The following is a 25798-nucleotide window of genomic DNA, read 5'->3' on the forward strand; positions in this document are numbered from 1 at the left end:
GTATCAGAAAAATTATTTATTTTAGGTTGGAAATAGTAGCATCACTGATTCACACCTCTTTTGCATAGGTTTCCAAAGAGAACATTTTGAGAAATTTATAGATCCTGTTGTTTAGCTTATGTTTATTAGCAAGTTTTATATGAAATAAATCACTTATATTTCTGCCTTCATGAGATACAATAAGGTAATAATCCTCAGAGCATTTTATGATGTAAAAAAAGTGAAAGAAAGAGAAAGGGTATCCATTTACTCTGATGGATTTCAAGTGAGTTCATCAAACAATTTTTTATTCTAAATGTTCTAGTAGAATAATATTCTGTGCAAAGTGATGTTTCAGTCTATTGACAACTAAACAATTACAAAGTACCAAAAGCTTTTCAAATGCACACCACATCATTGGTCACTTAAAAACCAAGTTTAGAGTACTTGAGAATAGTTGGGATTTTCAAGTTTTCAATATTTTATGACATACTCTCTCATAGTCTTTCTGAATAAATAAGAAAACACAATTTGTGAATCTCCTTCCAAAGAGTACAAAACTATATCAACTCATCCTCAAATGATATTTTTCTGCACATACAACAAAGCAACCTTAACTAATAAAGGCAATATGCCATTGTTGTTTACATTTTATTTATGCCTTTTCTAGTTCTGTATCAAATTTATAAAAGCATAAAATCTGAAAGTTAATAGGATAATGACAACACAAGTGTATAATATATGATCTGTGGAAAGTGTGGATTTTTAAAATAACTCAAACTAAGGCCATTATAGAATTCACTCCTTAAAACTATAGCCTTTTTCTCATTTATATAATCAGTTAATGCTGATACAGGTGTCTATTTATGTATGTAAAATTATGCATATATGCGTTGATCAGTGACTACATATAAAAAGCCCTAATCTTAACTTCATCAGTTTTCTTCTAGTTTAACTGCTATATATAAGATTTACTTGTCAACGTACCTTCTACATTTCATGGTATGTACTATTACTACCTTAATTAGTTACTATCATTTATTCTTATCCATATATCAGACATCAAATTAGAAACACTACTTTATAAAATGATAATTCACTTACTTTCTTTACAAATATAACTGCAGAGAAACTAATTTCCATCTCTCTATATATATTTGGAAACTTTTTATATAATTTTAATTTTAGATTCAATTAATGTGAAAATTTTCTTTAAGAAATGGTTACTATAATATCTAGTCTGAATATTTATTCAGTGTTAAGTAAATCTACTAAGATTTACTACTGGTGAAATAGTTAATTTTGTGAAGTGTTTGTTCTTCATTATCTTTAAGAAATCGCACATTATGGGGGCACGCCCAAGATGGCAGAATAGGAACAGCTCCAGCCTCCAGCTCCCAGCACGAGCGACACAGAAGATGGGTGATTTCTGCATTTTCAACTGAAGTACCGGGTTCATCTCACTGCGGCACGTCGGACAGTTGGCGCTGGTCCGCGGTTGCAGCCTGACAAGTGAGAGCTAAAGCAGGGTGAGGGATTGCCTCACCTGGGAAGTGCAAGGGGGAAGGGAATTCCTTTTCCTAGCCAAAGAAAATTGAGACACACAACACCTGGAAAATCAGGTAACTCCTACCCTAATACTGCGCTTTACCAAGGGTCTTAGGAAATGGGACACCAGGAGATTATATCCTATACCTGGCCCAGAGGGTACCACGCCCACGGAGCCTCCCTCATTGCTAGCACAGCAGTCTGAGATCTAAATGCAAGGCAGCAGCAAGGCTGGGGGAGGGGCGCCCACCATTGCTGAGGCTTAAGTAGGTAAACAAAGCCTCCGGGAAGCTTGAAGTGGGTGGAGCCCACAGCAGCTCAAGGAGGCCAGTATGCCTCTGTAGACTCCTCCTCTGGGGACAGGGCACAGCTAAACAAAAAGCAGCAGAAACCTCAGCAGAGGTAAATGCCCCTGTCTGACAGCTTAGAAGAGAGCAGTGGATCTCCCAGCATGGAGGTTGAGATCTGAGAACGGACAGACTACCTGCTCAAATGGGTCCCTGTCCCCTAACTGGGGGACATCCCCCACTAGGTGCAGACCAACACCTCACATCTCACACAGCAGCATACACCCTTGAGACGAAGCTTCCAGAACAAGAATCAGACAGCAACACTCGCTGTGCAGCAATATTCTATCTTCTGCAGCCTCCGCTGCTCATACCCAGGCAAACAGGGTCTGGAGTGGACCTCAGGTAAACTCCAACAAACCTGAAGCTGAGGGTCCTGACTGTTAGAAGGAAAACTAACAAACAGAAAGGACACCCACACCAAAACCCCATCAGTATGTCACCATCATCAAAGACCAAAGGCAGATAAAACCACAAAGATGGGGGAAAAAGGAGTGCAGAAAAGCTGGAAATTCAAAAAATTAGAGCACATCATCCCTTCCAAAGGAACGCACCTCTTCACCAGCAATGGAACAAAGCCGGACGGAGAATGACTTTGACGAGTTGAGAGAAGAAGGCTTCAGTCGATCAAACTTCTCAGAGTTAAAGGAGGTACTACATAACCAGCACAAAGCAACTGAAAACCTTGAAAAAATAATGGATGAATGAATAACTAGAATAGTCAATGCAGAGAAGACCTTAAAGGAACTGGTAGAGATGAAAACCATAACACGAGAACTATGTGACAAATGCACAAGCTTCAGTAACTGACTTGATCAACTGGAAGAAAGAGTATCAGTGATTGAAGACCAAATGAATGAAATGAAGTGAGAAGAGAAGTGTAGAGAAAAAAGAGGAAAAAGAAATGAACAGAGCCTCCAAGAAATATGAGATTACGTGAAAAGACCAAATCTATGTCTGATTGGTGTCCCTAAAAGTGACAGGAAAAATAGAACCAAGTTAGAAAACACTCTGCAGGATATCATCCAGGAGAACTCCCCCAACCTAGTAAGGCAGGCCAACATTGGAATTCAGGAAATACAGGGAACGCCACAAAGATACTCTTTGAGAAGAGTAACTCCAAGACACATAATTGTCAGATTCACCAAAGTTGAAATGAAGGAAAAAATGTTAAGGGAAGCCAGAGAGAAAGGTCGGGTTACACACAAAGGGAAGCCCATCAGACTAACAGCAGATCTCTCAGCAGAAACTCTCCAAGCCAGAAGAGAGTGGGGGCCAATATTCAACATTCTTAAAGAAAAGAATTTTCAACCCAGAATTTCATATCCAGCCAAACTAAGTTTCATCAGTGAAGGAGAAATAAAATCCTTTACAGACAAGTAAATGCTTAGAGATTTTGTCAACACCAGGCCTGCCCTACAAGAGATCCTGAAGGAAGCACTAAATGTAGAAAGGAACAACTGGTACCAGCCATTGCAAAAACATGTCAAAATGTAAAGTCCGTCGATGTTAGGAAGACACTGCATCAACTAGCCAGCAAAATAACCAGCTAATATCATAATGACAGGATCAAGTTCACACATAACCTTAAATGTAAATGGAATAAATGGTCCAATTAAAAGACACGGACTGGAAAATTGGATAAAGAGTCAAGACCCATCAGTTTTCTGTATTCAGGAGACTCATCTCATGTGCAGAGACACACATAGGCTCAAAATAAAGGGATGGAGGAAGATCTACCAAAAAATGGAAAACAAAATTAAAAAAAAAGCAGGGGTTGCAATCCTAGTCTCTGATAAAACAGACTTTAAACCATCAAAGATCAAAAGAGACAAAAAAGGCCATTAAATAATGGTAAAGGGATCAATTCAACAGGAAGAACTAACTATCCTAAATACATATGAACCCAATACAGGAGCACCCAGATTCGTAAAGCAAGTCCTTAGAGACTTACAAAGAGACTTAGACTCCCATACAATAATAACAGGAGACTTTGACACCCCACTGTCAACATTAGACAAATCAATGAGACAGAAAGTTAACAAGGATATCCAGGAATTGAACTCAACTCTGCACCAAGCAGACCTAATAGACATCTACAGAACTCTCCATCCCAAATCAACAGAATATACATTCTTCTCAGCACCACATCACACTTATTCCAAAATTGACCACATAGTTGGAACTAAAGCACTCTTCAGCAAATGTACAAGAACAGAAATTATAACAAACTGTCTCTCAGACCACAGTGCAATCAAACTAGAACTCAGGACTAAGAAACTCAATCAAAACCGCTCAACTACATGGAAACTGAACAACTTCCTCCTGAATGACTACTGGGTACATAGCAAAATGAAGGCAGAAATAAAGATTTCTTTGAAACCAATGAGAACAAAGATACAACATACCAGAATCCCTGGGACACATTTAAAGCAGTGTGTAGGGGGAAATGTATAGCACTAAATGCCCACAAGAGGAAGCAGGAAAGCTCTAAAATTGACACACTAACATCACAATTAAAAGAACTAGAGAAGCGAGAGCAAACACATTCAAAAGCTAGCAAAAGGCAAGAAATAACTAAGATCAGAGCAGAACTGAAGAAGACAGAGACACAAAAAATCCTCCAAAAAAATCAATGAATCCAGGAGCTGGTTTTTTGAAAAGATCAATAAAATTGATAGACTGCTAGCAAGACTAATAAAGAAGCGAAGAGAGAAGAATCAAATAGACATAATAAAAAATGATAAAGGGGATATCACCACCAACCCCATGGAAATACAGACTACCATCAGAGAATACTATAAACACCTCTAGGCAAATAAACTAGAAAACCTAGAAGACATGGATAATTTCTGGACAATTACACACTTCCAAGGCTAAACCAAGAAGAAGTTGAATCCCACAATAGACCAACAGCAGGCTCTGAAACTGAGGCAATAACTAATAGCTTACTAACCAAAAAAAGTCCAGGACCAGACGGGTTCACAGTCAAATTCTACCAGAGGTACAAGGAGGAGTTCATAGCATTCCTTCTGAAACTATTCCAATCAATATAAAAACAGGGAATCCTCCCTAACCCATTTTATGAGGCCAACATCATCCTGATAACAAAGGCTGACAGAGATACAACAAAAAAAGAGAATTTTAGACCAATATCCCTGATGAACATCGATGCAAAAATCCTCAATAAAATACTGGCAAACTGGATTCAGCAGCACATCAAAAAGCTTATCCACCATGATCAAGTGGGCTTCATCCCTGGGATACAAGGCTGGTTCAATATACACAAATCAATAAACGTAATCCAGCATATAAACAGAACCAAAGATAAAAACCACATGATTATCTCAAGAGATGCAGAAAAGGCCTTTGACAAAATTCAACAGCCCTTCATGCTAAAAACTCTCAATAAATTCAGTATTGATGGAACGTATCTCAAAACCATAAGATCTATTTATGACAAACCCACAGCCAATATCATACTGAATGGCAAAAACTGGAAAAATTCCCTTTGAAAACTGGCATAAGACAGGGATGCCCTCTCTCACCACACCTATTCAACATAGTGTTGGAAGTTCTGGCTAGGGCAATCAGGCAAGAGAAAGAAATCAAGGGGATTCAGTTAGGAAAAGAAGAAGTCAAATTGTCCCTCTTTGCAGGTGACATGACTGTATATTTAGAGAACTCCATTGTCTCAGCCCAAAATCTCCTTAAGCTGATAAGCAACTTCAGCAAAGTCTCAGGATACAAAATCAATGTGCAAAAATCACAAGCATTCTTATACACCAGTAACAGACAAACAGAGGGCCAAATCATGAATGAACTCCCATTCACAACAGCTTCAAAGAGAATAAAATATCTAGGAATCCAACTTACAAGGGATGTAAAGGACCTCTTCAAGGAGAACTACAAACCACTGTTCAGTGAAATAAAAGAGGACACGAATAAATGAAAGAACATACCATGCTCATGGATAGGAAGAATCAATATTGTGCAAATGGCCATACTGCCCATGGTAATTTATTGATTCAATGCCATCCCCATTAAGCTACCAATTACTTTCTTCACAGAACTGGAAAAAACTGCTTTAAAGTTCATATGGAACCAAAAAAAACCCAAATTGCCAAGACAATCCTAAGCTGGAGGCATCATGTTACCTGACTTCAAACTATACTACAAGGCTACAGTAACCAAAACAGCATGGTACTGGTACCAAAACAGAGATATAGACCAATGGAACAGAACAGAACCCTCAGAAATAATACCACACATCTATAGCCATCTGATCTTTGACAAATCTGACAAAAACAAGAAATGGGGGAAGGATTCCCTATTTAATAAATGGTGTTGGAAAATTGGGTAGTCATAATTAGAAAGCTGAAACTGGATCCTTTCCTTACTCCTTATACGAAAATTAATTCAAGATGGATTAGAGACTTAAATGTTAGACCTAAAATCATAAAAACCCTAGAAGAAAACCTATGTAATACCATTCAGGACATAGGCATGGGCAAGGACTTCATGTCTAAAACACCAAAAGCAACAGCAACAAAAGCTGAAATTGACAAATGAGATCTAATTAAACTAAAGAGCTTCTGCACAACAAAAGAAACTACCATCAGAGTAAACAGGCAACCTACAGAATGGGAGAAAATTTTTGCAATCTGCTCATCTGACAAAGGGCTAATATCCAGAACCTATAAAGAACTCAATCAAATTTACGAGAAAAAAACAAACAACCCCATCCAAAAGTGGGCAAAGGATATGCACAGACACTTCTCAAAAGAAGACATTCATACAGCCAACAGACACATGAAAAAATGCTCATCATCACCCGTCATCAGAGAAATGCAAATCAAAACCACAAAGAGATACCATCTCACACCAGTTAGAATGGCAATCATTAAAAAATCAGGAAACTACAGGTGCTGGAGAGGATGTGGAGAAATAAGAACACTATTACACTGTTGGTGGGACTGTAAAATAGCTCAGCCATTGTGGAAAACAGTGTGGCGATTCCTCAAGGATCTAGAACTAGAAATACCATTTGACCCAGCCATCCCATTACTGGGGATATACCCAAAGGATTATAAGTCATGCTGCTATAAAGACACATGCACACGTATGTTTATTGCAGCACTATTCACAATAGCAAAGACTTGGAATCAACCCAAATGTCCATCAGTTACAGACTGGATTAAGAAAATGTGGCACATATGCACCATGGAATACTATGCAGCCATAAAAAAGGATGAGTTTGTGTCCTTTGTAGGGACATGGATACAGCTGGAAACCATCATTCTTAGCAAACTATCGCAAGAACAGAAAACCAAGCACCGCATGTTCTCACTCATAGGTGGGAATCGAACAATGAGATCACTTGGACACAGTAAGGGGATCATCACTTGGATGCAGAAAGGGGTCCTAATGTGGGGAGGGGTGGGAGGGATAGCATTAGGAGATATACCTAATGTAAATGGCGAGTTAATGGGTGCAGAACAGCAGCATGGCACATGTATACGTATGTAACAAACCTGCACGTGCACATGTACCCTAGAACTTAAAGTATAATTAAAAAAAAAGAAGTCACCCATTTTGCTAATTGTAAATCACACAATTTTAATTGAGCTAAAGTTTCTCTATCACCTCGTTGCCTAAATTAACTTTGTCTTGCATTAAACACGACTGCTTATTGGAAATAAACCCCCAACCTAAAGTATATTGTTCTGGCTTTGAATCCCATTCTTTAAAGTTTTGTCCTTGTCTACTTACTATTATCCAGCAATTTTCTATTACGATGTGTTATTTTATATAATCTTCAATCATAGGAAAATATAACACGTTTTGCTTAGTATTATATCTTCCTTTAGTATGTGACCTCTTTGTTGGTTCACTAGATTTTATATTTGTTCCTCAATAGTATGGTGATACTTCAATGAAATGAAAAGTTAACTAAAGATACCATTTATTTGAAATAAGCAAAAATATTGAACGTATACATTAAATAGAATATAGATCCATGACACTTATTTTAACTTAAAAACAGGAATACAAATTAGATGGGAAATTATGTTGCGTGTTAAAAAGTTTTAAAATAAATAACAAAAGTTAATGAATTTTAATCATCATGGATGCATCTTGTTATGCATTTATTTCTTATTACATTTTCTAATGAGGAGGTACAAAATAAAATTAGGCACAAAATAAATATTTTAAATTATTATAGGATGCAGAGAAAATATTTTACTACAAATTACCTATATTCATATTTTATTTAAGATTATGATATCTAATTGTATATTTCAAATTATCAATATGTGAAAGTACTTATTCATAAATTCCTTCTTTCAGATTCATTATTGTGTGCCTAAAATGAGACAGGTGCTATACTAAGCATTAAGAATATGGCTGTGAACTGGACAGCTGTGTGTTGTCTTATGCACTCTAGCTCTATGCATAACTGATTTTTATCTGATCAGAAAATATAAATATTTTACAACATTGGTTCATACTAGGCAAATTATTATAATAAAGGGGGATCTTTGTATGTATAAAAACAGATTTTTTCTCATTAAAAAAAGCAAATTATTGATTTTATCTGTGGAAGACTGTGCTTTGTAAGTTGAAAGGACCCTGGAGGACCCTGACATTTCTTCCTTCTGACCTATCGTAAGAAGTCCTTTTAGAATCACTCAATAATGTAAGAATATTTCTTATCCGGAAGGGAATACTACATCTTAAATGATTGAAATCATTAAATATTTAGGTACTACTTATAGGTTTAAATGTGTGTTTACAGGATATTTTTAAATGTTAGTATTCTTTCTTGAAACTTTGTTAGTTATATTGTTGTCACAGCATCAGCTTGAGACCTATGACAGCTCTTAAAAAATTTAAACTACTGTACCTGAGATATTTTTAATAAATTGTGCTTGTGTGTGTGTGTTGCAGTTTTATATGTGAGATATAGCTATGTGCTATATCTCAATGTTTTAGAAATCCAAGTTCAGTAGAACAAATAATATAAAACTATGCAAATAAGGACAATGATTTTACCAATGACTCCAATTTGTAACACAAGTACACACTGCCTGCAAAGAAAAGTGAGTAAGTTCTAGGTATCTAAGGTACATAATGGGTAGCAATTGATGTGTTAATTAATTTGATTTTGAAAACCATAAAAGAAAGAGTTATCCATCTAATTCAGGGACAAAGAATGTTAAGAAATATGAAAACAAAAAGAGAGGAAGAAGAGAAATTTCCTTTGCACCCAGTCTGCCACATTTTTACTCAGTCCTTTTGAACATTAGACATCACCAGTCATTGTCCCTTAAACACTCATTGTATTCACCCTGATCTTTTCATTTCATATATATTTACAAAGACATGCTGAAAGCCAAATTTTGATAATTTTCAACTTGTCAATTGTATATAACTTGTTACTAAGACCATGTGGGCATGTGAGACACTGAAAGGAGTAACACAAAATGTTAAATAAAAGAAAAAAGATAATATTAAAAATCATTTAGTACTAATGTATCATGTAATAGTCTTGAGAAAAATGTAAATGAAGTAAACTTTATTTTTATGACTTATAAAACAAGAATATTTAAAGTTATACTCCAAATATTCTTCTAAGGCAAACTGTAATTTATGGTTTATTAGCAGGGTTATTGGTTAAGATTAAAAGCATGTAGCTAGCTAGAATCAATGAAACATGTCAGGTATTTTAAAACCATGATCACAGACCGCATTTATATGGTTTGTTCTTCTCTCAGGTATTTTTTCCAGTGTCTCTGAAGGACAAGTGAAGGATGTGTAGCATGTTTTTAGTGCTACCGAGATTCTGAAGGGCAGCTATTCTTACACTGACTCTGGAAGGCTTTATGCTGCAGGTGTGAGTCTTCCACCCTTCAAAGATACTTACGAACAAGGTAGCCTCTAATTAGGCCTAGTGCCACTGCCTCTGCCTCCAGCCTAAACCTAACGAAATGTTCTAAGTCATACTGGTAGCACCGGACAGAAAACAGAGAAGGGGGAAAAAAAAAATACCTGAGAAAAAAATCATAAAGTGATTTGGTCTCATTTCTCTTTCAGGTTTGTGATATCCATTTGTCTGAAGTAATTCATATCTTGTGTCTGGGTATCAGAAATCTCACTTAATATTATGGGCAATATGTAATCATGGTATATTCATTAGCATATTGAATAGGGCATGAAATCTGCAGTGAGATAGTCCTGAGTTTACTATCCCATTCTAGCATGTCTATTTATTGATCCTGAGTAAATTATTTAACATCCCTGAATCACAGATTTACTGCTTTTAAAATGTATATAAGACTTGCCTTGCAGGGATTTTTGAAAAGAGCAAATTTAATGAATATATCTAACACCTAGAATTACAGTGGCAATAGGACAATATTTTAAACTTTACATGTGCCCTCACCAGCACCATTGGTGGTAAGACTTGCCATCAGTAAAGCTGCTGCTTATGTGCCAAGCACAATGGCAGAAGGTAGCGTTACCTCACTCTCTTTCTTCTTTTACACTCTCCTAATATGTGGATGTGAGTATATATCACATCTTATATTACACCTTATAATTTTTCTTTGTAAAATTTACCATATATGTATACACACACGTATACATATATATATAGGCATATGTAATTGTCATTTATAATGGTAATTTATCATTATAAACAAATTATGTGAGCAGGGATATACACCTCTAGGGTATACTAATCTCTATTCTTAGTTTCTCTTCTTGTCTTCCTTTTATGTCAGTCTGATGACTCATCTTAAAATTAAACCTTGGTCCTTGCTTGTTCAAAATGTTCAATGGCATATTACTATACTCCAGATAAATCCCCAACTCCTTATAAAGTTTCCATAACCCTGCACAATTGATTCTGCCTAAATCTCCAGCCTCATAAACTATCTCTCTTCTTGTCCCACTCCACCAGCCCATCTACCTTGAATTTCATTAAGCAGAACAATTGCCTTCCCACTTCAGATCATTGGCACATCCATTTTCTTCTGTTACGAACGTTTTTAACCAAATCTATACCTGACTAATTCTACCTCAATTTTACAATTCATATAAACTTCACTTATTTAAAGAGTATTTTTCTGGTTTATGGGAGAGCTCCCATTGCGCTCTCTCTCTCTCTATATATATATATATAGAGAGAGAGAGAGAGAGAGACAGAGAGTTTGTTTGTTTGTTTGTTTGTTTCCCCTGATATGGAGTCTTTCTCTGTTGCCCAGGCTGGAGTGCAGTGGCTCGATCTCGGCTCACTGCAAGCTCCGCTTCCCGGTTTCACGCCATTCTCCTGCCTGGGCCTCCCAAGTAGCTGGGACTACAGGCGCCCGCCACCACGCCTGGCTATTTTTTTTTTCTTTTGTATTTTTAGTAGAGATGGGGTTTCACCGTGTTAGCCAGGATGATCTCGATCTCCTGACCTCATGATCCACCTGCCTTGGCCTCCTAAAGTGCTGGAATTACAGGCGTGAGCCACCGCGCCTGGCCTAGACTTCCCATTGCCCCTTATAAATTTTCTTTGTAAAATTTACCGTGTGTGTGTATATATATATGTGTGTGTATATATATGTACATATATATGTACACACACACATATATATTTATGCCTATATATGTGTTTATATATAAATACATATGTATTTATATGTATATATGTGTATATATACATACACACACATATATACACATGATATATATATATTTACCCCTATATATGTGTGTATGTATAAATGTGTGTGCATATATATACATACACACACATATATACACACACACATTTATACATACACACATATATAGGCATAAATAGTTATAATTTGTAATGATAATTTGTTTTCATTCAATATATCAACCTTGACTCTAAGGGCAATATCATTTCTATTTTGTTCACCACTGCATTCCCTATGCCACCTACTGGTAGCACCCAGGGAATTTGGTACATAGCAGTCAATAGTCACTATACCTTCCCTTATTCATTTAGTAATTAATAGTATATATGGAGATTTATCTAGGCACTTATGTTATAAAAGTGTTTTTTAATGTTATCAAGAAGCTACTATATATTAATTGGGCAGGTAGACAACAAAAACAAAAACAAATATGTATTGTAAAGCCAGGAACTAAGTACCCTAAAAAATATAAAGGTGTGTAAGGGAATAGAGAGTTTTGAAGGTACTGGCACATTACATGGAGTTTTCAGAGAATGGGTCTCTATGGAAGTAACATTTGACAGAGATCTGAATGAGGTAGAGAAGAAACAGATATAAATATTTGGCAAAAGAGTATTTCCATCAGAGGGAAGAAAGAAAAAGCACACAACTCCACAAGTGAAGTTATGCTTAGTGTCGTCAAAAAACAGTAAGAAGGTTAATGTGACTAGAACTGTATGAACAGGGAAAATAATAGCAGAAAATGTGATTTTAAAAAAATGTCAAAGGCACACACTTGTAGTCTTGTTGAATGAGTGCATTAAAGAAAGCTCTACAAAAGTACCCAAGGGAAACAGGGAATTGATGAACGTCTTACAAGATACTAGACACTTTGATGGAATAAAAAAATTCAATGGATAAGGCTTCTTCTCTTATCATAAAGAAATTTGCAAAAATATATTTGTAAAGACTAGTCGCAAAGAAATAAAAATAATTAATTGTATAAGAAAGTTTATGATGATATCACACAATCCTAAAGAAAGGAATACTAAGATCTCAATTGTGAGAGGTAATGCCCTGAGAAGTTTAAAGATATTTCTTTGGCATGAATGAACTTGAACTAGAAACAGGGAGGGATTATTCAGAATTTGATAATGATTCCAACAAGAGAAATATCTGAGTTAAGTAACAGTGAAGGAACTATACAACACATATTTAGCAGGAATGAGAGCAACTGCATCTAATATTGAGAAAAAATGCCTGGGTAGCAGCTTAGAAGCTAGGTATGGAGAACTATGTATATCAGAATATGGAAGCCAGGCCTGATGACTCACGCTTGTAATCCTAGCACTTTGGGAGGTCAAGGTGGGAAGATTACCTAAGATCAGGAGTTCAAGACCAGCCTGACCAACAAGGTAAAACCCATCTCTACTAAAAATACAAAATTAGCCAGGTGTGGGGGCAAGCGCCTGTAGTCCCAGGTACTTGAGAGGCTGGGACAGGAGAATTGCTTGAACCTGGGAGGCAGAGGTTGCAGTGAGCTGAGATCACACCACTGCATTCCAGCCTGGGGGACAGAGTGATATTCTGTGTCAAAATATATATATATATATATACACACACACACACACACACACATATATGTGTATATATATGGAGATTGAATATACATGCTATGTTGGGGTATATTCTGAATATTTTTTGTAATTAAGAAAATAAAACACTCAATGTTCTAAGTTTAAAAGATATGAATAGAGAATTGAAGGTTTATACAGCCATTGAAAAAACTATGAAGGTCAGGGAAGTTTCTACTAAAGATTTCAAACTTCATTTCAATATGAATTTTCTCAAAAGCACTCTGCAAAGACACTGCATTCCTCAAGGACCTCCAGAGGCCTCCCAACAATGATGTCAGCCTACAACAGTGGGGTCAATAGCTTTGATAACTCACTTGTAAGTTATTTTACTTTTCCATTTGCCTACACATCTTCCTCCAACTGCCTGTGAAGAATAATGGCTGCTGCTTCTCTTCTAGCTTTCATATCTTATATGAATGCCTCTTATTGGTAAGTTCTAACCCAGAACCGTCTAGAGAAAGGATTGCTGGATAAAAATGGTCCACGTGTGTCCTCCAAAAGGCAGAGCTGACTTTGGAGGGAAGTAGCAATGCTGATCAGCGGAAATAAACTCAGCAGGCAAGGAAAGATCGGGAGATGGAAGGAGACTCTGGACTTTTTGTCCATCTTTACCCAAAGCAGATCAATTCTAAAATGATACTTTGATATAATATTTAATTTGAACAGAGAATTGCATTAGTAAAATAAATTTAAAAACAGAATGAAAAACACTTAAACACCCCTGCTTTAAACACAAGTCCATTCTATTAAATATATGACAGCCATTGTCATGCCTTAATTTTATTCTGGCATAGGCAGCCATTTTTTCAGCTTTTCTTCATAGTACACAATCACATAAAATTTACTATTCTTGTTATTCTAATCTGTTTCTGTTTGCCACTCTCGATTGTTTTTAAAATGTTATATCCAGAATTAAGCACAGGTTTCATAATGTAATGTAAGAGTACAATGAGACTATTTCCTTCAGTGATGTTATTTTGGCACTATCTCTATATTCATGCAGACATAGTTACATTGATGTTTCAGAATTAATTTTACACTTCTACCTGATAGTGAGCTTGCAATCAAAATTCTCCAGTATTTTGCACATGATTCATTGCCAAGCTGGATCACCTTCCCGAAAGATTTTGGAATTATTTGCACAAAATCAGTAGCTGAAGCCAAATACGTAAGTGAAATTGCCAAAGGAAAGATGATAAATAATGAAGAAGAGAAATACAGGCAGCAAATTAAATTCTGGGTAGACCAGACCTTTGGTCTCTGAAGATCAAGTTTATATCTAAAGAGTTTGGGCAAGAAATTTAAACATTTTAGAAGTGTTACTTATGTATTAAGCAATCAGACAAATAATTATAGTCAAGAGAGAAGTTTATTCTGCATGCAGTAGAATACATGGAATGATTTGCTGTTAAAGCAGTTAAGGAGAAAACAACAACAAAAAACAAAACAAAACAAAACAAAAAACAAAAAAACAGCACAATATGTTTGCTTTCAAAGCACAGATTGGGTAGATTAGATGAGAACATATGCCTGATTGGACAAGGATCAGAGGCAAATATGTGATGAGAAATCACATTATCAGATGCAAAACACTCATTTTAAACTGCTGGAACTGAAGGGACAATATAGATCCGGGAAGAAAACTGGTCAGTAATTTTTCTGTAAAATAGTTACTGTAAACATCTATAGAATACCAGAGCACCAGATTTTCAAAATAATTCAAAATCATTTAAATTTCAGCAGATATTATATGTCACAAGAAATAAATTAATATAGAGTCTAAGAAATAAATTAATATAGAGTCATTCAGAATGTTGAGTACCTTAGAAATCTTCTATATTTCTGTTTTAAATATATTTTCCTATGAAGCATACATTTTAAAGTCTCTGAAGAAAAAAATGTGTTACTATTGTGTAATAAATTGCAGAACAGTCCAAGCAGCTGCAAGGAACACATTTTCATTACTAAATTAATAATTTGAAATTAGACCAGAAGGGACCATTATCCCTCTGGATATGGAGGCATATTGTTCTTTGGCTTAGTTAAGCCAGGAGCTCCTAAAGGTAATGAAATATGCCTAATTAAACGGTGGCAGTTGGACTTTGATATTTTGGTTGATGAATTATTTGTTTACCTTGATTTGCTATGGTTCATATAATTTCAAAGGTAGCATCGTGCCTGTCATGGAAAACTTCTAAAGAAGGATTTGACAATAGAATTACAAATCATGTATCTTCTTCCTTTTATTTCTATATTTTCATTTAATTTAGTAATCTGCTTAAAGGATTAAAAAGGAAAAAGAAAATAATTTTGAGACTCTGTTTCAAAATGGCAATCAGAATACTTTTAAGTGGTTGACTCATTAGCGATCAGAAAAAGTGTTCAATTTGAAATAAATAGCAACCATAAAGCTTAACAATATTTATCTCATTTTAATTCTTTCTTTGAGTTGGACAGAAAAATTTCCATAAGACTTTACTGGTTGTTTCAATAATAACAATGAAAACATTAATAATATTAATAATAATATCACAGTAGAAATGGGTAGCATTGATACAGGGCCTCTCTGCCAGGCACTCACTCTATTAAGTGCTTTTAGAATGATTATTTCTAGGATAGGTAATATGATGGGTATGAGACTTATAACTGGTTATTTTATCCTAGAATGGAACTAATATTTTAAAAATTCCATGCTATAAAGTACACAAATTTAAACTGTACAATTGAAATGACTTTTAGATTCTCTATAAAGCTGTTAAATATGCACATCCATATATATATAAACACACACACATACAGGGAACAAAAGGGAAAACATATAAAATAGGCTTAATTTTTTTCTATAAAATCATACTGGCATAGCCACACTCAATATAATATGCTGTGATGGAGAGGTTTGAAAAATGCGGAAAAAGTGTATAAAAGGGAAGCTGTGGAAGTGAATGTACAAAGGTATATACACCTGGGACAATTTTGAAAATCGGTTTAAATAGCTTTATTAATTATCTATCTATCTATCTATCTATCTATCTATCTATCTATCTGTATTGCCTGTTAAGTGAGCATAGAGCCATAAAGAAGCTTCCCGATTGCAACACGTGGAGGTTCCTGGAGGGTGGTGTGCCCAGGGAGAGCCTGGAGCCTGTGTACCCCTCTCCTCATACCTTACCCTACACATCTCTTCATCTGTATCCTTTGCAATATCTTTTATAATAAACCAATAAATGTAAAATGAAATAAAAAATAACTCCACAAAAGAACAATAAATCCGTATAGAATGTGGTTTTTAAAATTAGAATATACATTATGGTACACTATAGTTCATACTAAAAAATGTGCCAAGCATAGAAAACTCATTTTAAACTTAAAAAACTTGCTAATGCCATGACAGTAATTATTTTTACCTCTGATAACAGAGAATATGTCTCCATTATTAAAAGATTAAGTTTCCTTACCATTGTGTAGCTGTGGGCCACCTTCATTAATTCAATGCATCCTTGAGCATCTGCGAAGGCTCGAATTCCTAAACAGTTAGATGGATGCAAAAGCTTCATGAGGAAGTGGCAGCACACTTCCACCACCTGTGGAAGCTGAAGAAGGCATGCTGCAGCAAGAAGGTTCTCAATGGTGTCCTCTTTTAATTCCAAGCAGCCTAAACATAAGCAAAGATAATTATGAAACTATTTTTAAAACATGAAATAATACGTATCATAATATTACTCAAAACATTAGGACAATCTTCTAAAACAGATCTAAACTGAGATTGATAATCAAGATAAATATAACTCAGTAAAGGTCACCAATTGTTTTAAGAATTTTGCATTTCGTATTTCACGTAATATTCAAAATCACTCAGTAGATAGAAATGCAGTTTCAATCAATACATCTGTATACTAGCAGAAATGGTAGTTCTTCCTTTGATTGTGAAATAAGGAATATAGAGAGAAAAATAAGGTGCAGAATATATGCCTACAAACTTAGGAGAGCAGAGATTCGCTAAGTATCTGACAAGGTATATAATTGTATCTGAATATAAAATATCTATTTGTGGATGATTAATACATGTCCGTACATTTATAAATGCATGTGTTGCAGGTTGGTAGTACTGTATTTAACCCACTGTACTCATGTTTAAAATTGTCTATAATTTCGGTTTTTATTTTTTCTTTCTTTGTTTTTCTTTCCCCTTTTATCTTAAAGACAAAAAACAAAAACAAAAACAAACAAACAAACAAAACTCTTTAGTGCTTTAGTGTTTCCTCTGTTTTTCTAATATCCAGAATAATTTAGAACTTATCTTTGAAGTTTTATGGACTTAATCATCTGGAGTTACATTTTAATTAGTAATACAATGTGTTCAATGGTTTTATTATCATTTAGATTTACTATCTGTATCTGAGTGAGTTTTACAAGTTATACAATCTCAGAACTGGTTTAGTCCACTTTTCTGGCACAGCCTACTAGTTCTTCATGACAAATATCTCCAGTCTTTTTTTTTTTTTTTTTCTGAACATAGAGTCAGACTACATTTCTCTTGAGTTAGGTGTGACATCTAACAAGCTCTTGTTAATGGATCATGAGGAACAGGATGTGTTTTACTACCAGACCAAGGCAATTATGATGGGCATCTTCTCTCCTTCTCTTATAACAGCTAATTACAGGAGTTAATAAAACTTAAGTGAATGGAAGACACATAGGAAGTATATTCTAATTAGTCAGTACCTGTAATTATGTAAACTTTTTCATATTATATGTTGTTTATTTTTGTCTTCTGTTCTATATTATAAAATTAAACTTTTCAGTGGATTGTCTAATTAAATAATGATTTCTAACTATAATTTTTGTTAATAAGCAATATGCAGTAATATTAATAGGATTTTTAAGGAGTATAATTTTTTATTAATTTTTATTAGAAATCACTCATCTTACTGAATATGAATATATGCACTTTCACTAATGCTGGAAATTATTCCCGTTTTTATTTAAATCATTCTTCACCTCTACCTTTGCGTCCTCCATTTTCTCTTATAGTCTATTCCTGAGGGGTACACTGAATTTTCTCTTTCTTTTCATGTCTGTAAGTTTTTCATATTTTGCATTCACTAATTCTCTCTTTGGCATATCTACTTTTTTGTATAACCTTATTTTTTTAACTTAAATGAAGATTCGAATTCATGGCTAATTCCTTTGACATATCTAACATACTGTTTACTCATCACTTCATAATAATTTATGCAACCTTTACTTCTAGAAATTTCTCCCATGGGAATTACTGGCATCACAGAATTTTAATACATTCACAAACAGCAGTTTTGACACAAAGATAGTTTAAGAGATTTTAATAATATTTACATTTTGTCTTCACTATTAATTTCTTCAACTCTTACTGTATCTTTATATAATTTCATTTTAATCGTAATTAACCCAAAATATGCATTTATGCTCTGAGTTCCAAATTAATCCAATCAGATGAAGCCAAAGAAAAATGAATTTTTATAAAATTAACAAAGCCTCCACGAAATATTGAAATATGTTAAATGGCTAAACCTAGGAATAATTGGTCTTTGTTGACAGAAAATCAACAAAGAAACAATGGACCTAAACTATACCCTAAAACAAATGGATTTAACAAATATTTACAGAACATTCTGCCCCTAAACTGCAGGATATATGTTCTTTTCATCAACACATGGAACATTCTCCAAGATAGACCAGGAACGAGTCTCAAAAGTCTCAATCAATTTAAGAAAATCAAAATTGTATCAAGTATCCTCTCAGACCACAGTGGAATAAAATTCAAAATTAAGTCCAAAAGGAAACCTCAAATACATGGAAATTAATAATCTGCTCTTGAATGATCTTAGGGTCAATGATGAAATCAAGATGGAAATTTAAAAAAATTATTTAATCTGAATGATAATAATGACACAGCTTGTCAAAACCTGTGGTATAAGGTAAAAGTGATGCTAAGAGGAAAATTTATAGCAATAAATGCTATATCAAAAAGTCTGAAAGAGCACAAATAGAGAATCTAGGGTAACACCTCAGGGAACTAGAGAAACAAGAACAAACCAGTCCCAAACACAGCAGAAGAAAATAAATAAGAAAGATCAGAGTAGAGCTAAATGAAATTAAAACAAATAAACAAAAGCAATTCAAAAGATAAATGAAACAAAAACCTGGTTCTTTGAAAAGATGAAGAAAATTGTGGCTGGGCGCTGTGGCTCACGCCTGTAATCCCAGCACTTTGTGAGGCCGAGGCAGGTGGATCACGAGGTCAGGAGATAGACACCATCCTGGCTTACACGGTGAAACCCTGTCTCTACTAAAAATACAAAAAATTAGCCGGGCGTGGTGGTGGGTGTCTGTAGTCCCAGCTACGGGGAGGCTGAGGCGGGAGAACGGCTTGAACCTGGGAGGCGGAGCTTGCAGTGAGCCGAGATCGCGCCACTGCACTCCAACCTGGGCGACGGAGTGAGACTCCGTTTCAAAAAAAAAAAAAGATCGTTAGTGAAATTAACCAAGAAAATAAGAGAGAAGATCCAAATAACCTCAATTAAAAATGAAATGGGAGACATTACAACTGATACTACAGGAATATACAAAGGATCATTCAAGGCTGCTATGAACACCTTATGTGCGCGAAATAGAAAATCTAGAGATGATGAATAAATCCGTGAAAATGCATAATCCTCCTAGATTAAATCAGGAAGAAATAAAAACTCTGAACAGATCATTATCAACTACTGAGATTGAAACAGTAAAAAAGAAAAACAAAAAACAAACAAACAAACAAAAACCTCCCCCAAAATTCCAGGACCAGAGGGAGTCAAAGCTCAATTCTATCAGACATTCAGAGTTGGTGCCAATCTTACTGAAACTATTCTAAAAGGAAAATCTTAAGAATTTTAAACCTGAGAAAATAACATCCTGTTTTATTCATGTTTCTGAGTCTTCCAAATTTGACTAAAGTTCGAATTGTTTCATTTATATTTTCATTTATATATATATATATATTTGCCTTAGTAAAGCCTACATTGCAGCTTTTAATAATCAATGTCAGACATTAGTGCCTACATACGGGGATTATCTTAGTTTATGTGTGAACTTGGAAGGCAGGTTGCACGAAATTTGAAATTTGACTATAAGACTTTAGGAAAAATGTAATTTTATCTAACTATAACTATGTTGCTATTTAATTGAAATTTGAAAGTATATTATTGCCAATTTGTGGATATTTTTTAACTTTGTGATGTTACTACCATTTTTTCTTAAGTTTCTCCTTTTCATCATGAATAGTTTTACGACATAATAAAAATGTTATCTACATTCAAAACTTTTGGACAGAACATTTATTAAGAAAGTCCTTTATGCATAATAACTATTGTTTTCCATACCAAATTTTGTCTTCTGAAAATTTTTAAACCTATAATAATTTGCAAAACCCACCCATTTACCCTTCATCTGGCTTCACCCAGTGTTAATATTTTGCCATATGTATGTGTATGTGTGTATTAATGTTGTAGCTGCAAAATTAGTAGAGAGCTACTTTCAGCCATCACATGTCACCCCTAAATACTTCAGTATGCATCATCTAAGAATAAAGGTATTCTCCAATGGAGTGACAATATAATTATCACATATGAAATTGATATATTTGCTATGACATACACTTTCCCATATATTCAGATAGTTTTTTGTGTAGCTTTATTTTTTTTAATTCAAGATCTCATCAAGGATTATACATTACATTTACTTGTGGTGTTCCTTTAGATTCCTTTTATCTAGAACTGTTCCCCTGACATTTTTTCATCTATAATATTTATGTTAGTGAAGAATCCATACTAGTTGTTTCGTAGAATCCTTCCTTTTGGACTTATATTATTTCCCCTTTATTAGATTATAGTGTTTTTTTTTTTATTTTTCTTTTTTTTTTTTTTTTTTTTGCAGGGACACCATATAGGTGATCTTTTGCCCTTCTCCATCATGATCAAGAGGCTCATGATGTCAGTGTGCCCTATTTTTGGTGGCTTTAAGTGTCATAGAATGTTTTAGGCAGTATCTTACAGATTTCTTCATATAATTTTTTTATAATTAAAGAATGATCTGTTGGGTGATAGATACCTTTGCTTTCAAATATGACAACATGGTTAATAGGTAAAAAAGACTATTATGTTTTATTTATGACTTTAACTGAAAAGAAGACAATAAAGAAATCTAAAGCATGCCTCCAAGCATAAAAGTGAGTTGATGAAGGAAAAAGAAGAACAGATACACTGCAGAAAACAGTTGGAAAATATAGTGATTAGAGTAATATGAAAGTATTTTTATTATATATTAATTTCCACTTAAATTAGATACATAAATTCTAGTTTTGATATAAAAAGAGAACACAACACCAATAATAAAAATTAAAAGCTATTGAAAATTCTAAAATTTTAATTTTAACTTATAAAACCTTGCTGTGGAGATATTATCAAAAAGTAGAAGGTTGAGGAGCATAAGTCACTTTATTAGAGGAGATATTTATAGCAATAAAATTCCTTGAGGTGTTTATATTTTACATTATCAAAAACATTATCATACAATAATATTGTCAAGATCTTCATTTGAAGTTGAGGTATTTATATGGATTTGAATGATTTTAAGATTAATTACATCAGAAATAACTAATGATATATATTTTAAGGTTTATAAAATACCATAGCAAGATTGAGCAAAAAGTATTTTATAGGTTACAGAAACTTATATTTGTATAACAATTTTAGTTTTTTTTAAAGTGTACTTGCTGTTATAAAAATAAAGTTAAAATAGAGAAAATAAGAGGAACACATTAAAATCTGTTATTAATTTTAAACAGATTACAACACTCTTTTATTCATATACACCTTCAACATATTGTTTTGATTTAAAATCTCAGAGGAAATTTACCTATATTGTTCAGTAAAGTTGTCAAGAAGATGGTTGCACGCGTCTTAGCATAGATATTGAGAGAAAATCAGATGGAAGGCCTACATGCTGATGGCACGGTTTTTACAGATTTCATTTTACTGTGATTTTAGAACATTGGGAGGATGACTTCCTGTAATCTAATTAACTATTTCTCTCAATATAATTTATGCAGAAAAGAATGAGCACAGCAGGCCTGAACCATTACTATCCTCTGAAAGGCCTGCTTTCAAGGTTTGCTCCAGCTGGTATCTGAGAACTTAGATTTCAAGAGGATTCTCATCATTAACTGATAAAAATTGACTCACTGTGCCTAAACTGTACAAACAATATGGTATATGCTGAACACAGTTTTCCTCTTTGGGAGTCTGAAATTTTGGTCTGTGTTAGACAGAGGTTTATGCGATCAACACCTAATAAAACTCCAGGCACTGAATCTCTAGTGAGCTTCCTTGGTTGACATTTCACACACTTTGTCACAACTCTTTGAAGGTAAAATAGTATGTTCAGTGGCCATCCACTGGAAGGGAACCCTTAGAAGTCTGTACCTGGTTTCCTTTGGACTTCGCCCCATAGGTCGTTTACCTTTTCTGATTTTGTTATGTATTATTTTGCCATAACAATTCATAGCCATTGGTAAAACTATATGGTGAGTCTTGTGAACTTTCCCAGTTCATCACTGAACTGGGCGTTAGTCTTGGGGATCATCCGACATAGCATTCTAATCAGAAGTCCTGAGGTGGTAGGGGAATGTAGAGATATGCTGTGCTCAGAAGCTCAAAGATCAGTATTGCTAAGATTTCATTCCACACCAAATTAATCCATGGATGCACAACAATCACATTTAGAATCTCAGTAAATCCTATGAAAATTGCAAAACAGATTCTAAAATTCATATGGAAATGCAACGGACCTACAATATATAGTCCAAACAATTTTGAAAAATAACAAAGTGAGAATGAGAGCACTACCTGATTTTAAGACTGATTACAAAGTTTATGCAAGGGCACAAAGGTAAGTCATTTGAGAAAAGATTGTCTTTGAATGAGTCAGATATGTGTACAAAAACGAAAACTTGTATTTGATGCATACCCCAAATGATATACAAAATTTCCTCAAAATGGATCATGAATCAAATTCAAACATTAAACTATAAAACCTTTTTTTTTTCCTTTTGAGATGGAGTCTCGCTCTGTCACCCAGGGTGGAGGGCAATGGTGCGATCTCGGCTCACTGCAACCTCCATCTCCCGAGTTCAAGTGATTCTCCCGACTCAGCCTCTCAGGTAGCTGGAATTACAGGCGCCTGCCACCAGGCCTAGCTATTTTTTTCTATTTTTAGAAGAGACGGGTTTTCACTATGTTGACCAGGCTGGTCTCAAACTCCTGACCTTGTGATCCACCTGCCTCAGCCTCCCAAAGTGCTGGGATTAGAGCCGTGAGCCACCGAGCCCAGAAACTATAAAACTTCTATAAACAAACTTTGTTAATTAAAAATTTATTTGATAAAGTATCAAAAACATAATTTCTCAAAGAACAAATTGAGAAACCAGACTTCATACAATTCCCTGCAAGACTGAGCTAAGATCATGCCACTGCACTCCAGCCTGAGTAACAGAATGACACCCTGCTTCTATTTAAAGGAAAAAAAAAAAAAAGGCCACTGTAGGATGTATTATTAAAGGAATAAAAAGATGAACCATAAACTAGGAAAAAAGTTTGCAAATCATATCTGATAAAATATTATATATAGAATATTTAAAGAATTTTCAAACTAAATTAAAAGAAAAACTGGGCAAATGATTTATACAGACAACCCACAAAAGAAAACGTATGAACAAAAAATGCTTAATATTTTCAGTGCTTCAGAAAATGCACATTACAAACACAATGACACACCACAACACCTCTACTAGTACTGCTTGCGGAAATGTGAAATGGTAAAACTACTTTAGAAAACAATTTTGCAGTTTTCTTTCTCCTATGACTCAGCCATTCTGCTCCTATGTGTTTGCTCAAGAGTAGAGGAAGAATATGCTGATACAAAGTCTTGTACATGAATGTTTACAGAAAATTTATTTTGCAATGGCCAAGAGCTGGAAAAAACTAAAATGTTAACTGACAGGTAAATGTCTAAACAAAATTGGAGTATGTCTATTCAATGGAATAGTTTGTAATAATAATAATAAATTGATTATGAAATATCATGATTAATTATGTTGAGTGCAAGATAATTAGGCTGAGTGAAAGAAACCAGACAGAAAATAAATACAAACTCTATGATTAACTTCAAAATTCTTGAAAGTCCCCAAAATTCTGATGTGTAAGGAATCAGATCACTGGTGCTTATGTACTAGGTGGGGATAAGGAAGGACAACAAGATAGATTGCAAAAGGACATGAGAAAACATTTGATGATTATAGATATATTCATTAATTTGTGGCAAGTATATACATATGCCAAACGTATCAAATTATACACTTTGTGTATGTACAGTTTATTATATCTCGATTATTCATCAATAAAGCATTAAAAAGAATACTCAACTGTATTTTCAAAATATATTTAATAAATGATTTGAGTTGACAAGTAGATAGAAACATATTCTGAGTGCTTAAATGCAAATAAAAATCAAACAAATATACGATATTATAATTTACATTGAGGGTTGTGTGATTTTTTTTCTTCTTTGTTTTCCTTTTTTTTCTTTTTGAGGCTAGGTCTTATTCTGTCATCCGGGCTGAAGGGCAGTGGAATGATCATAGCTCACTGCTTCCTTGAACTCCCTGTCTCAAGTTATCCTCTTGCCTCAGCCTCCCACATAGGTGAGAATACAGGTATGCACCATTAGGTTCGGCTATTTATTTTTATTTTTGTAGCAATTAAGTATTGCTATGTTGCCCAGGCTAGTCTAGAACTCCTGTTCCCAAGCCATCCTCTTGCCTTGGCCTCCCAAATTGTTGAGATTTACAGGTGTGAGCTACCATGCCTGACCAATAATTTTTTCTGAGTGTTTGCAATATATGAAACATGATTATAGTCATGACAATTCACATATGCTATTATTAGGTTGGTGAAAAAGTAATTGTGGTTTTTGTCATTACTTTCAATGAGAAAATTGCAATTACTTTTGCACCAACCTATCATATGAAAAACATATTCTTAATATAATCTTAAAAATTTGAGCCGTTGGTGGGATTGTAAACTAGTTCAACCATTATGGAAAACAGTATGGCGATTCCTCAAGGATCTAGAACTAGATGTACCATATGACCCAGCCATTCAATTACTGGGTATATACCCAAAGGATTATAAATCATGCTGCTATAAAGACACCTGCACACGTATCTTTATTGTGGCACTATTCACAATAGCAAAGACTTGGAATCAACCCAAATGTCCATCAGTGACAGACTGGATTAAGAAAATGTGTCACATATACACCATGGAATACTATGCAGCCATCAAAAAGGATGAGTTTGTGTCCTTTGTAGGGACATGGATGCAGCTGGAAACCATCATTCTTAGCAAACTATCACAAGAACAGAAAACCAAACACCGCATGTTCTCACTCATAGGTAGGAACTGAACAATGAGATCACTTGGACTTGGGAAGGGGAACATCACACACCGGGGCCTATCATGGG

General features: G+C 34.6%; 1 protein-coding gene across 2 annotated transcripts in view; it reads right to left on the reverse strand.

Moving 5' to 3' along the window:
• KLHL1 (kelch like family member 1) overlaps window positions 1–25798 on the reverse strand; it is a 790359-nt gene that overhangs the window by 227543 nt on the left and 537018 nt on the right. For both annotated transcript variants that reach the window (XM_038007727.2, XM_007960556.3), the window contains exon 4: window positions 16659–16855. In XM_038007727.2, the coding sequence (XP_037863655.2) occupies window positions 16659–16855 (197 nt within the window). The remainder of the gene's footprint in view (window positions 1–16658; window positions 16856–25798) is intronic.

The sequence above is a fragment of the Chlorocebus sabaeus genome, chromosome 3 (genome assembly GCF_047675955.1).
Source record: "Chlorocebus sabaeus isolate Y175 chromosome 3, mChlSab1.0.hap1, whole genome shotgun sequence".
NCBI classification, from domain to species: domain Eukaryota; kingdom Metazoa; phylum Chordata; class Mammalia; order Primates; family Cercopithecidae; genus Chlorocebus; species Chlorocebus sabaeus.